The following is a 13,539-nucleotide window of genomic DNA, read 5'->3' as shown; positions in this document are numbered from 1 at the left end:
GGCTCTCCGTGGGGCCCCCACCCAGGCCTGCCCCAATGCTACCTGCCCAGGCTGCTTCCGTTCCCAGGGCTGGAAGCCAGGAGGTGAGGGCAGAAGGACTCCGGCTCCTGGCGGCTCCCCGCTGCGGCCTGGGCACCAGCGGCCCGGCTTCTCCTGCTGTGTGCCTGCTGGTGTCAGAGCCTGAGGGGCTGTCATCAGAGCTTTTCCCATTTTCCATCTCTTCCAGTTCCCAACTTCCCAGAACCGCCTCCGGCTCCGGTGCCCTCCCCCGCCGCACCTGGAGCTGAGATGCTGTCACAGGTTCCAGCTTAGGCTGCCCCTGCCCTTTGACCTCCAGCCACCACGCTGATGAGCCTTCCTGAAATGCCGCTTCGATCCTATCCCTCCCCCCGCCCACTAGCCTGCAGGGGCTCCCTCTTCTTCCAGCAGCAGCTAGATACCTCGGCCTTCCTGGGCTGACCGTTTCTCTGACCCCCTCACATCTCCTCACGCCCCATCTCCCCTCATTCTGGAGGCCCAACGCCCTCCTCGTTGTCTTACCAAAGGCACCTACCTCAGTGCTTCCTCTGCCCCTGCCAGATCATTCTAGAACATTCTCCCATTTTCCACTGCTCTGAAGTTTTTGAGGCGTGAAATGGCCCATCACCATACTCATTTTTACCCCATGGCTCGCTGACTGGCTGCCCTGCATTCGGCTTGCCCAAATGCCTTTCCTAGAGTAGGTTTAAGTAATTATTCACAAAATATATTTATAGTAGGGAAACTCATGAAATAGTTCAAATGGCCAAAAAGAAGGGAGACGGTATGTGAACTAGGGAGGAACATGAGGTAGATATTCCAAAGATGGTTGTGAAGACCGTAGCAAGACGGCAACTACTTAGGAAAGAGTGTTAAAAAGCCAAACAGGATACAAAAGTGTTTTATATTGTTTCTGAACATGTTGAAAATGAATAGCTGGCGTATCATCTCCTATCACATAGTAGGTACAAAATATTTGTTGCCCGCTGTTAAACACACATTAAATGTGGTTGTGTTAGGAGGATGGGTTGGGGGTGGTTTCTGTTCTTTGCTTCTTTCTCGGTGGGAAACAGTTTTGACGGGAATGACAGGGGGTCTGGAAGCTCGCTGCTGGTTATGGCTCCTGTGCAGCTCATGCCACCTCGGGAGGGCCCAGGATCCGGACAGCAGAGCTCCGGGGCAGGACTCAGCAGGGGACCCCGCTCGCCCACCGTGGGTCCTGCGGCACCACATGGGGGGAGAAGGTGGCCAGCGCCGTTCTCCCTCCCGCTCGCAGGTCAGGGCCAGGCGGCTCCGGGGGCGGGCGGAGGGCTGCGGGGCGTAAGCGGGACGGGCATCAGCACCCATTTCCTGCGCAGCTTGTGGTGTTTCCACCGCGTCCTCAGGGTACCTGCCCCGGGGCCCTGCCTGGCAGCGACAGGGACTCCGCAGTAAATGGTGGCAGTGACACGTTGCCATTCCCAGAGCATCCCCAGGCCCTCTCTGCCTTATTCTCATCACCAGCCCGTGAAGAGGGCTCCTTATGGCACAGAGGAGGGAGAACGGGTGTCCCGTGCGATCCCAGGGCGGCCGGCCGGGACTCAGCCGGGCCTCCTTGCTTCACTGCTCTTCGCCTGCCACGTCTGGATGCTCTGGAGTCGGGGACCCACTCCACTGGGTGCGTTCCCCGGGGGCCGGCCCAAGGCAAGCCCATCCCGGGGCCTGGGGACGCAGCAGGTCCTGGGAGGGGAAGGAGGTCGACCGTGCCTTGCCCCTTTTACTTGCCTCCTTCAGCTCTTCCCTGAGCACCCTGGTGAAAGTGCACCCCCAGCCCCCTGCCTTACACTCAGCGTACCTTACGCTCCACAGCGTGGGGCGCATCTCGTTCGTGCTCTCTCTCCCCGCTGGGAACGGAAGCTCCACACAGGCAAGCATCCTGATGCTTTATTCACTCCAGTGCCTAGAACAGTGCCTGGCACCAAGTAGATGCTCAATAAATAACTGAACGCATGAAGGCACCAAGGTGGCTCAGTCGGTTAAGTGTCTGCCTTCAGCTCAGGCCATGACCCCAGGGTTCCCACGTTGGGCTCCCTGCTCAGCGGGGAGTCTGCTTCTTCCTCTCCCTTTACACCTCCCCCCCTGCTTGTGCTCTCTCTCTCTCTCAAATAAAGTCTTTTATTTGTTTGTTTGTTTGTTTGTTTGTTTGTTTAATAACAAGGGGGCTCGATCCCAGGAACCTGGGATCCTTCCCCTCCCAGGACCTGCTGCGACCCCAGGCAGACGCTTAACGACTGAGCCACCCAGGCACCCATAAATAAAATCTTTTTTAAAAAAGTAACTGAATGTATGCAAACTAGGCATCATGTTCTCCTCAGCCCAGCTGGAGAACCCACCAGGAGGCCCAACCACTGCCACGAGGCAAAGGGGTGAAATACTTTGGGAACCAAGAAGCTGAATCTGTGCCCAGCTGACCCCTCCTCTAGGAAGCCCTCCCTGATTTACCCGGGCTGGAAGTAAGTAGTGCAGATCTGCTGCTCTGCCACATGGCTTATCACTGACCCCCCCCCGACACCCCCATGAGCAGTGGGAGTGTGTACTTGCCCTATCTTTCTGGCTCTTGGGGGGCAGGGTTGGTCTTATCATCTGTACAGTCCCAGTGCCAGGGACAGAGGGGGTGCTCCACAGATGTCTGTCGAATGCATACAAGGGATTCGATCTCTGCTTCTCCCTAGAAGCAGTTCCCACCTCCAGGCACACACGTCTACACCTGTTTGGTCTGTCCTAACCTGAGTCCCGACTCGTGGGCTCACCTGGGTCCTGTTTGCTCTAGGCCCATCTCGGTCAAGGCCTTCTGGCTTAGGATACCTCCGAGGTGTCCTCCTACAGCCTCTGCAGGCCTGGCCGCCCTTCCACGGGTGTGGGACACGAAGGCTTCTGGATGCCGCTACCCTGTCCAGCCCTGGTGACCTGCTTCTCACTCTCCGGGCTGCCCGTCAAGCCCGGGGTAGCGCACATGGGAGCACGTGGGAGAGAAGGGCACTGGAGAGGGGGCCCCGCGTCTGTCCACAGCTGTGGACGGTTAACGCCGGGCGTCCATCCTGCTTCTCCAGATAAACCGTGAACACCCCATGGCCCTCAGCCCAGGCTTTCCAACCGGAGGCCCAGAAGGCACGAAAGGGGGTCCATGACCGACAGTCAAGATTTTTAAGGAAGGCTAATGTTTATTGCATGTTTCCCAGAGAGAAGGAACCCCTGGCTAATAAAGTGTTCTAGTTTTGTCTGGAGACATGCCCATCCAGTGAGGTAATTTCCAGTCCCTGGCGTTCTTTGGAATCCCTAGCAAACCAGTACATGTCATTGGTTAAAAGGGGGGAAATGATTACTTAATAAGTGCCGTTTAATAAACAAAACCTTTGGAAAGCAGGGGTCTTGACGGAAGTGAGGAGCTGGGGGGCGGCAGGCCAAGCCGCTGGGCACAGGCTCACGGAGGAGCCCGGGGGTGGGGGCGACAGCTGGTAGGAGTGTTGCAGACACGGAGGAGGGGGCGGTGTCTACATGCCTGTCAGGGGCAGAAAAGGACGTGTTTTTGTGGTCAGCTGACGCTTCAGAGCCGGGATCTGGAAGGGAAAGATGGACTAAAGAAGAGGCCAGGCTTGGGCGCCTGGGTGGCTCAGTTGTTTAAGCGACTGCCTTCGGCTCAGGTCATGATCCTGGAGTCACAGGATCGAGTCCCGCGTCGGGCTCCCTGCTCGGCAGGGAGCCTGCTTCTCCCTCTGACCCTCCCCCCTCTCCTGCTCTCTGTCTCTCATTCTCTCTGTCTCAAATAAATAAATAAAATCTTAAAAAAAAAAAAAAAAAAGAAGAGGCCAGGCTTAACGTGGGCAAAATCTAAACAGCAAGACAGACAGACTTAAGGCAGACTTTTCTGGGCACTCACTGCATGCCGGTGCTGGTCCAAGCATCTCATGTGTCCCAAAGCACGAAGCCCTTCTGCCAGGCCCGTGACGTAGGCAGGAGCCCCATTTTGCAGCGAAAGAAACTGAGGTCATGTGGCTTGCTCAGGTTCACGCCTCTAGTAAGTGGTGGGGGCAGCGTTTGACTCAGGCCAGCTGCCTCCAGGGCCCACGGGCCTCATCTCCCACAACAAGCCAATTAGCCAAGGGCTTGGTTTCCCTGAAGCGGGCTCCAGTCTGGAGAGTTCTGCCATTGCCGGCACTTGGAGCGGGCAAGGTCGGGGGGCTGCTGGTTCTGGGGGGCTGGGGTGACAATAGGCAAAGCAGAGGAGGTGCCCCAGGGGGCAGCCCGCGGTGCCGGCCCGTGCAGTGCGCGCAGGAAGGTGGGGGAGACAAGTGGAGGTGGCCGTCTGGGTTGTGCAAGCCGCCAGCCCACGCAGGCCGACGTTCCGGCTGCGGAGGGGACTCCTCACCCCACCTGGGCCTGTGCTTGACAGTCAGGAGTGGGCACTGAGCGGGGATAAGGGGTGTCGCAGTCATCTGAAGCCGGGCTGTGTGTGTGAGTGAAGGTAGAAGCCCCCGAGGAGCCTTCCCCCGGGGCCATCTGGCCACGGGAGGCCCACCCTTGCCCCAGACCTCGTGTCCCCAGGCACAACACCAGCCCCCAGCTGGGCTATAAAGTGAGCCCACGGTAAAGTCCCTCCATAAACCTACTTGCACTTATGTACCCTGGGGAGGTGGTCCTCTTGTTCTGAGGGCATTGTTATGCTCAAATGAGTTTTGGCCTACCCAGGAATTGCCCTCCGAGCCCTGCCGCCTGCCTTTGGCTCTCTGCAGTGGTGGCCCGTCAGCTCTCTGAAAGGGCCAGAGGACCAAGAAGGCGATGGATGCACAGGACCCAGAACAGGGCCTGGGATCTCAGGTGGTGCCCAAGAGGGCTTCCGTCACTATTAACACCCACACCACCACCTGATTTCTAGAGGGAGCCTGCTGCCTTCCTAGCTTCTTACTCTATCAGCACCTGCCCAGACAGCCAAAGGTCATCGGGAGCTGGGGAGTCCCGGCCAAAGCGTGATCACGGAGTGAAAGGGATGGATTTTCTTGGCTGGCCCCTAAACGGGCTCAAAGTGCACGTTCCAAAGAGAATCTCTGGAACGAAGAGACTTTCTGTAGAGGGACTGCTCCTTGGTGTCGTGGAAGACGCGGGTGGTGGGCTCTGTTCTGGAGGAATGCGAATCTGTCACACCTTCCACACGCCGTGCGGCTCCTCCCAAAGTGGCGCAAAGGCAGCTGGCCCAGAACCGGGAGGCTCATTCTGGTCCATTTCTGGGTTGCCTGTGGGGTTACTTTTATTGCTCCTATTAGTCAGAACTCATCATGACCCCAAGCATGTAAAGTGTGGCTCTTCCAAAGGGGTCAGAGATGAATGGAGGAGAAATGTGGAGCCCTGAAGAAGGAGAGCATGATTTATGTTATGAAATAACCCTTGGAGTGCTTTTGTATTTGCTCTGGAATCAGTTCATGGATCCTGTGCCTTTGGAAGTACCCTGGTGATCTTCCTTAATAATTGCCACAACTGTGTTCATCTCATTTCCCCCAGATACTAGGCCATTATTCCAACCAAGTGTGTTTTGGACTTTAACCTGAGAATATGGCACAAAGTCAGAGTTTTTCCAACTGTGGGGCTGGCCCTGGCTCACTCATCTGAAAATCAGTGGGTATTTATGTATATTTATGTAGCCACACAGGCCTGCCTATACAGACTGCTTCAGAGCATCCTTTAGTTGAGCACACACAGACATGCAGAACCCTCTGTGCTGAAGTCTAGTCTTGGAACCAGCAGACCTAGGCCTGACTCCTACTTCCACCTGATCTCGGCCCCACCCAACCACCCCAAGCCCCTCTCCTGTGGAAAATGGCAAAAACCAGGATATGAATGTCTTATACACAGTAGATGCTCAGTAAATCTCCCTCCATTTGGAGAAGCTGGATAAGGGAAGTGGAAAGAAACGGAGCGTCCCGGGCTCATTGCCTTTATGTCCTAAGGAAGGGGGACAGACAGGGAGAAGAGGAGGAAGGGAGGGAAGGAAGGAGAGAAAGTAGCAGGGCCTTATGTAAGTTATTTAACCTCTTTGAGGCTCAGTTTCTTTATCTATAAAATGGGGATAATAAGCTACCTCATTTAGTCGTTTTGAGGATTGAAAAAGACAGTGTATAAAAAATAGCCAGCATGGAATGTCATTTATAGCTTGATAAGGGTGGCTACTGTCTTGACCAGCCACCCAGCACCTGTTTCTCTTTGGCATCTGGTCTACCCCCTAACGTTTACTCTACTGACGCTGCACGTAAGCACTATAGACACATAAACAAAAAGCTGAGGTCTCTTTCCACTTTCATTTTAAAAAGCACCGATGCATTGATGATGCCGTGAACAGCACTAGACGTCATCTGACCACGAGGTGATGTTTCTAACATTGGCGCTAAGGAGAACCGTGGGACGGGCCAGTCCCCAGGAACTAGGGCAGGTTCTGGGACTGCGCTATTTATAGGCCCAGACAAGAGGCAAACCGAGTGTGGTTATTTCTCTACCAAGGCTGGGCCTCCAAAACAAGAGCCTGTGGTCGTCAGGAACCAAAACTGAGTCAGAAGCACAAGTCACCTGTGCCGCTCAGTTTTCCCTGAGAGAGTAGGTGCGGGGTGAACAAGCAGGTCACTGCGGCGTTTGCTCTCCAGCGCTCCGCGGAGCCTGAAGTCCCACCGCCCCAGCCTGGGGGGGTGGGGAGGGGTGCGGGGTGGGAACTCCCACAGAGATTTCTCATCTCTCATTCACTAAAATCCAGGTGACTCGTCGCTTGTCTTCCTAGTCATCCAGAAAGGGTCACTCTTCCAAAGGCCACATTCATTGGCAAGACTTCTTAACAGGGGCATTCCGACTTTTCAGAAAAAGGCCAAAGTCAACATCGGAAAATCATTTTTCTGGTCCGCAGTAATAATAGCCACTATTGGTCAAACTTTCCCGTGTGCCAAGCACCCTACTTGGGGCTTTACGTACAATTTTGATTTTATTCTCAACAACCCTAGGAGGCAGGTATTTACTGCCATTTTACAGATGAGGAAAATAAAACTGACAGACATTGAGTGAAGACCCGCCCTGGGGTCTACTCACCCCAGCGGGGGCTCCCACAACCACCCTCCCTGCTCTTTCCAGGTCTGCACCCAGTGATCTCACGCTGGTAGCTGGAAATCGGTCACAGTGGGAATATTTTCCACGGTACCGTGGAAACCGGCCAACAGTATGAATTGGGCCCTCCTGTTTTTCTTGTCCTTTTTTAAACCGCTGAAGAACTGTTTGTTAAATATTCGCCAGCCACTAAGTGGGCAGAGCTCGGATTCAAATATAAGTCTCTGTCCTCAAGTTCATGCTCTTTCCAGTTCATTCCCAGGAGCAAAGCGGCTCTCGCGCGTGGAGCTGGGTCCTCAGGCAACCGAGCGGCTGGGAGAGGGCTCAGCGCTGGCTGCCCAGGTCCCCCCAGGAGGTGCCCAGGTATTATTAGTCAACACATCGGAGTCCTTCTCCTCGTCTGTGCTGAGCCAAAGATTCAGCTGAAATTACACGGGCTGGCTAAGCTGGCGACAGGATTTACGAGGTAATAATAATGTGCTCTCCTATATGGCACTTTTCTTCTTCAAAGCATTTTATACTCATTTACTAATTAGTCCTGTGCTGCACTCTATGCGGGTACGATGCTCGACGATGGGCTGAACTAGCGAGAAGTGTTTAAAACCACACAGGGGACTGTCACCCTTTACAAGCACCCCTGGCTTCTGTGGCTGGTGGGGGTGGCGCTAAAGCTCACAGGTGCGGGTTTTGAATCCATGACACTGGACACACGAGGCGGCCATTGTCACCTTCTGTTGTTTGGTTGCCTCCTAAGAAAATCAGCCCCAACCCTCGTCCTGCGGTAAGGGGGATGAAAGTCCGTTTAAAAGGCAGAGAATCCTCACGCTCACAAACCTATACAGAGCAGGTCATCCTGCGCTGGGAAAGAACACCGAAGCGTCAGTGTGTTTTACGGCCAGGACGTGGACGTACTGAGCAGTAGCGCCGGGTCCAGAGCCAGGAGCCTGGGCTGAGTCCCAGCTCTGGCGCTGACTGGCTGGTGGCCGTGGGTGACTCGCTTCACCTCTCTGATCGCGTCTCCTCATGGGTGGGACGGGGGCCGCACGCCCGCTTGCTTACTTCACAGGTCGGCTGTGAGGTGCTCTGAGGTCAGGCGGGTGACAGCCCTTCCCGGTCAGTGTGCCTGCTTGGCAGATGTGTGGGTGTGTCTCCGACGGGCCGGCCGGCCTGAGTGTGTGTGCGCCCCCCGCCCCGGGTCACACTACCCACTACTGGTGGCCATCACGTCTGCCGGGCTATCTGAAATGCCAAGGGTCCAGGCCAGCCACGCTACCTCACCCCGTCCCCACATCTGCCAACCGCCCTCGGCTGGAACTGGTGCTGGACTCCCCTGCTGGGTCTGAACCACACCCTGATGCAGGCAACTCTTGGCTCTGGGGGCCGCGAGCCCCATCCGTGCCCCTCCATGGGGGCAGATGGCCACAGCAGTCCTAAGTGACAGTGTCATGGGGCGGAGGGAGGGACGCTTGGCACACAGCTGCGCTGAGGTTGAGTGGGCGGTCGGCTAGCCAGGGGCAGCAGAGGCTCCAGGGTGGTCAGCTGGCTTAGGGCTCAGAGGAATCACCTGGGGAGGGTTATCAAAGTCCCGATGTCCCAGCCCCAACTGGTGAAGAACTGGTTCAGCAGAACTGCAGGGGCGGCCTGAGCAGCAGTGCTCGAGACAGCTCCCCGGGGGGCTCCCGAGGAGCTGAGTCCTTGTACGACACAGAGAAGGGGCTCCCTCTAGGTCACACAGCTGGCTAAGGGCACAGCTGGGGTGTGGACCCAGGGCACTGGACTTTCCTCTGTCATGAGAGTTCCCAGGGTTCCGGGGCAGGGGGCAAAGTACCCACACCGAGTAAGAACCCAGAGCTGGGCAGTCGTCCAGCTGGTAGCCAGCAGGGGTGGTCTGTCCAAGCTCTTCTGCCTCCCGGGAATATTCCTGGGTGCTGGAGGACACAGGAAGGAGAGAGAGCCCTCCGTGGTCCCGCCAAGGGCCCTGAGCTGGCTCCCTTTCAGGCTCACACGGTAAAACCGGGTGCCACGAACCACAAGGGGAACCAAGAGAAAGGTGAGAGGCCTGGTAAACCCGACAGGTGCACTGGGGCTTCACCTCTGCCTGGGAAGGCAGGAGGGCTAGGGAAGCGCACAGGCCAGGCAGGCCAGCTGATCGCTTCTCTCCCCTCTGCGCGCACGTCCCACTTCCCTACGTGGAAAGCCATCAGGATGCAACAGCGCTAAGCAAAACCGTAAGTCTTGTCAAGGGGTCAGCTTGGTTATCCTCAGCTTGTAAGCTAAGGGAAGTCGTGTGATGGTAAGGAGAGGCCTGGCCACCACCTCCAGGTCTGCTCCCAATTTGCCTGGAGGGTTTCTGTAGCTCTGGGGCCTTACTTCTCTCTATACACGTAAGGGAGCAGCAGGGGAGAGGGCCGGGGGTGAAAATGAGGGGAGTTCTCAGACTCCGTCTGGCTCTGACAATCCGTAAATACAGGACAAGCGGAACTTCCTCAGGGTATCTGCCCCTGCTCTGTTCCTGGATGGTGGCAGAGAGGCCTGAGCCCAGATGTCACAGATACGCCAGTGACGGCCCACAAGACCCAACCTCTGTCTTCCAGGTATGATGCGCTCAGGGCTGCAGAAGCCCAAAGAGCGCTCCCACCAGCCTAGCGAGGGCTGAGTGACGTGAGGGAGGGAAGGACGGATTCACTGGCCCATTCAGCAAACTTAATGACTGCCTCCGTGCATACGGCACACACACGGGGAGCTGCGGGGGGTGCTGGATCCCACGTGCTCCTGAGCACTGGCCGGGGGCCGGCAGGCTGGGTGGCTGAAACCATGCAGGATGGTCAGGTTTGTTCAGGCAGCGCCTTTTCCAATGGAGAGCCGCCCCAAGTGGGAAATGCTGGGGAGTAAAACACACACACACACACACACACACACGACACGAGTTTCAGGGAAAAATAAAAGCAAAGCGTGGTTTCATCTTAAGACTTAAACCCGGTCTCAGAGACAAAGGCTTTCCTGGAATAAGGGTGTGTGCATCTGTGATGTCTTACTTTCCCTGGAAAAATACTGTGTCAGAATTTGATTTTATTTCTTCCAACTAAGAAGTATACCGAAGGAAACAAAGAGGGAGCGACCAGCCGTGGGGGCTCGAGGATCCAGGTTAGCGCCAGCCCGCTTCAGTCTAGGCTCCAGGCGGGGCGTGCAAAGCTGCTGTGTGTGCAGAATGCTACCATGAAGGCGTTCCAAGCGGCTTCCAGGAAGCGGCCATATGTGCTGACCCGCATGTGGACACAGCAGTCTGGCTGGCCACCTCTCAAGACTGGTGTTTCCTAGAGCTTTCCATTGGCAAACGCTGCCTCCTGGAACTGAGGGACAAAGGTTTTGAAATAAGCCCTGGTGGGAAAGAGGGGGAGAAAAAAATTGCGGTTAGCACAAACAACTTGAAAAAAAGTGCAACTCAGAGCTTTCAACCTAACTCAGAACAGTTGTTATTTATTGTTCATGCATCTTGGGTTGGATTCCCCTTCCCTGCTGATGCAAAACCCTCTGGATTTTTCCAAGGGAGGTACAAGCAGTTCACTTCTGTGCTATTGTGCACGGATCTTTCAGGGGCCTGTATGTAGACCTTCCAGGCTGCCAGGTCCTCTTAGATGTCAGTACTCGGGCTCCCTCTGCCTCTCCCAGGCCAAAGACAAGGGCCTGACCCCCAAGACAAGCCAGAGAGTGGCCAAGCCAGCCACCTCGTCGTTTCTTGACCTGAAATATAAAGAGAGTTGTACTCTCCACTCAGTTGGATCCTCGACTTCATACAGACAAAGAGGGTCTAATAAAAAGTATTTCTAAGTGTTCCACGGTCTCCATTTATTTCCAAACATACGTGTAGCTTGGGCTACTGGATAGAAAGCCAGGCTGGGTATCAAGAGAAGCTTCCTTGGCCAGTCACGGATGGGTGACGTGATCTGGGGCAGACCATCGGGCCTTTCTGGCACCCAGATTTGATTCTGTGGAGATGGGCTCCACATTCTACACGGGCCTGCTCTGCCAGGCATGGTATGAGGTGCCAGGGGCTGCCAGGGGACCTGGATGGGGCCCCTGCCAGGCGGGAGATCCCAGTTCAGAGGAGGAGGCAAACACATCAGTAACACCAATCGAGGCGGTAAGGACACGTATGGAGGAACCTCGAGGTGCTGGGCTGGCGAGACCAAGGAAGGTGGAGGAGGAGTAGACATTATAGGTGTTCTAGGCAAAAAAACACGGCAGGGGGGACTGGGGGCAGCGGGCGGCTTGTCGTGAGCTGGGAACTCGAAGCTCTGCGGGAAGACAGCAGGTGAGGTAGAAAGTGGAGGGGCAGGGTGGGCACCCCTTGCCCCTGGTCACCCCGGCTTGTCACTTACTTCTCTCTCCCCTGCACTGGACTCACACGAGGCCAGAGTAGTCACACCTCACTTATCTAGAGTGGCTCACTCAGGACTGTGACATGAACCAGGAAGGGCCACCAAGAGGCCCGGTCACCACCAGTACCACAAAGGCCCCAAACAGGGCTCCTTCAGTGCCGGGGTGAGTACCCCATAGGCCCTGGGGTCCCACTGTGCAGTTACATGGTACCTGACTGCCTGCCCGCTGCCCCAACACCAAGTCAACCGAAACCTCTTCCACATGTCACCCCTTCTTCTGGCTTTCACAGCCCTGGCCTCCACGGGCTCTGGGCAACATTTACATGCTGACTCCTCTCTCAGGGAGCCGTCCTCCCCGGGTGACATTCCACATCCTGGGTCTACCTCCCTTCTCCTTGCTGTGCCCCCGATGAACTCTCTCTCTGGAACCCTCCTGTCTTGCCCTCCATGCCCCTCATGCGTGGCGCTGTTCTCAGGCTCAGCCCCCTCAGCACAGAACCGCCCCATCTGGGCCTCTGGCCCTCATTTCTCCCCTGAACTTCCGTCCCACATTCCAGTCACCTGTGGGACTCTGTGACCTGGATGTCTCTGTAGTTTAAACCAGTGTAGTCCAAATGAAGGGCTCCTCAATACTGTCTTTGAATGTGCTTCGGCCCGTTTGTGTTTCTGTACCAGAACCCTGTTTCCACCTCTCCCTAAAGCCCTGTGGCGAATTCATCCTGAAGGTTCTTTCTCTTCCCCCACAATGTCCCTCTACCCTTTGTGACACCCCCTGGCTCCTGGCCTTATTACCCTTCAACAGAACTGCTGCAGAATGCTGGTTCTCCTCTGGACGCAGGCCGACTTCGCCTGTCTGTTGCAACTAAATACATTTTCTTCACGCGTGGGCCTCTGTCACTACCCCGACCAAGACCCTGCATGCTCCCGAGACGTGCAGCCTGGCACTCAATGATTTTCAGTGTCTGGTTCCAACATGTCAAAAAAATTGTTTTTGCCCTTCCATTACATTTTTAGGCTCATGCACCCCTCCCTTGAAAAGCTAAGAGAGCTAAGGATCCTCTCCCAGAAAAACTGCAGGTAAGTTCCCCCCACAGCAATGAGGGGATGTCACAGAACCCCCGATGCCCATGCATGGTCCAGGATGCAAGCTCCCCACTCCAATCTGGCCACCCACTCTTCTTCACACATGCCGTTTTCCATCTCATGCTCAGGCCAAATGCTCTGGCTCCTATCAAGTCTTCCCTGGTGACCAAGAGGTTCTCTCCCTGCCTACAGACAATCTCTGTGCTTCTCCCGGAGCGTCTGTCACATGCATGTATGTGGTACTTGCCAGGCTGCACGGTGGGCCCTAGGAAGCAGGGACCCCACGGGCCAGCCCACGGACAGCACTCAGCGAGACCTAAGTGGCTATCATTAACGTACCTACTGATGGCTGCCGGTTTGCAAGAAGAGTTAAGGCATGTTCATGACATGCTGCTTAAAGTGAGAGAGAGTGGCCTCAGAGAGTGAACAAATGTGGTATTTAGGTACTGAAAAAGAAGAAACAGTCTAGTCTCAAACTTCAAATTATGCCAACAGTGAGAAAGGAAGATAAAGCACCCTCTCCCATCTACATCCTGTTTGACGTGGTCCTGAGCCAGCCGAACCGTGGCCGTCTCTGAGCTCAAAGCCCTTTTCTGCCGGTCCTTACGGCCCGGAGGGACCTCGACGAGGCTGGAAGCGCCACAGCCCTGGAGCGAGGCTGGCCGGGCAAGGGAAGCCCCGAGCTGTGTTTCCCCCGTGAGCAGGGGTGATGAGCCCACCCGGACGGGACGCCTGCACGGGACCGTGTGGGAAGGGACCCTGCCAGCTGCATGCCACCGCCCACAAGTGTGGGCCACTCATTCCTCCCCCATGTTCCATCTGCGGCTGTTCGCCCAGTGACACGCACGCGTTCGCCGGAGGGGAGCCTGGTGGCCCGTCCTCGAGGGTCAGTGACGGACAGGCGGCTGCCAACGTCCACTGCATTTGCTCTGCTGCTTTAAGTATC

General features: G+C 56.0%; 1 protein-coding gene and 1 long non-coding RNA gene across 5 annotated transcripts in view; both read right to left on the bottom strand.

Moving 5' to 3' along the window:
• Window positions 1-933: 933 nt before the first annotated feature.
• LOC135361839 (uncharacterized) lies at window positions 934-3,770 on the bottom strand. Its single transcript, XR_010405980.1, has 3 exons — window positions 2,808-3,770; window positions 1,853-1,969; window positions 934-1,329 (listed from the first exon to the last, which is right to left on the bottom strand). It is a non-coding gene; the product is annotated as an uncharacterized LOC135361839 (long non-coding RNA).
• A 6,410-nt stretch (window positions 3,771-10,180) lies between these two features.
• Window positions 10,181-13,539, bottom strand: part of BABAM2 (BRISC and BRCA1 A complex member 2) — a 400,157-nt gene continuing 396,798 nt past the window's right edge. For all 4 annotated transcript variants that reach the window (XM_064572014.1, XM_064572013.1, XM_045884328.3 and 1 more), the window contains one exon: window positions 10,181-10,509. In XM_064572014.1, coding sequence (XP_064428084.1) covers window positions 10,430-10,509 — 80 coding nt within the window. In that variant the 3' untranslated portion in view covers window positions 10,181-10,429. The remainder of the gene's footprint in view (window positions 10,510-13,539) is intronic.

Source organism: Mirounga angustirostris, unplaced genomic scaffold (genome assembly GCF_029215605.1).
Source record: "Mirounga angustirostris isolate CCGP_5_RB_7025 unplaced genomic scaffold, mMirAng1.0.hap1 SCAF_10, whole genome shotgun sequence".
Taxonomy (NCBI): Eukaryota; Metazoa; Chordata; class Mammalia; order Carnivora; family Phocidae; genus Mirounga; species Mirounga angustirostris.
This window is presented reverse-complemented; position numbering and strand designations above follow the sequence as displayed.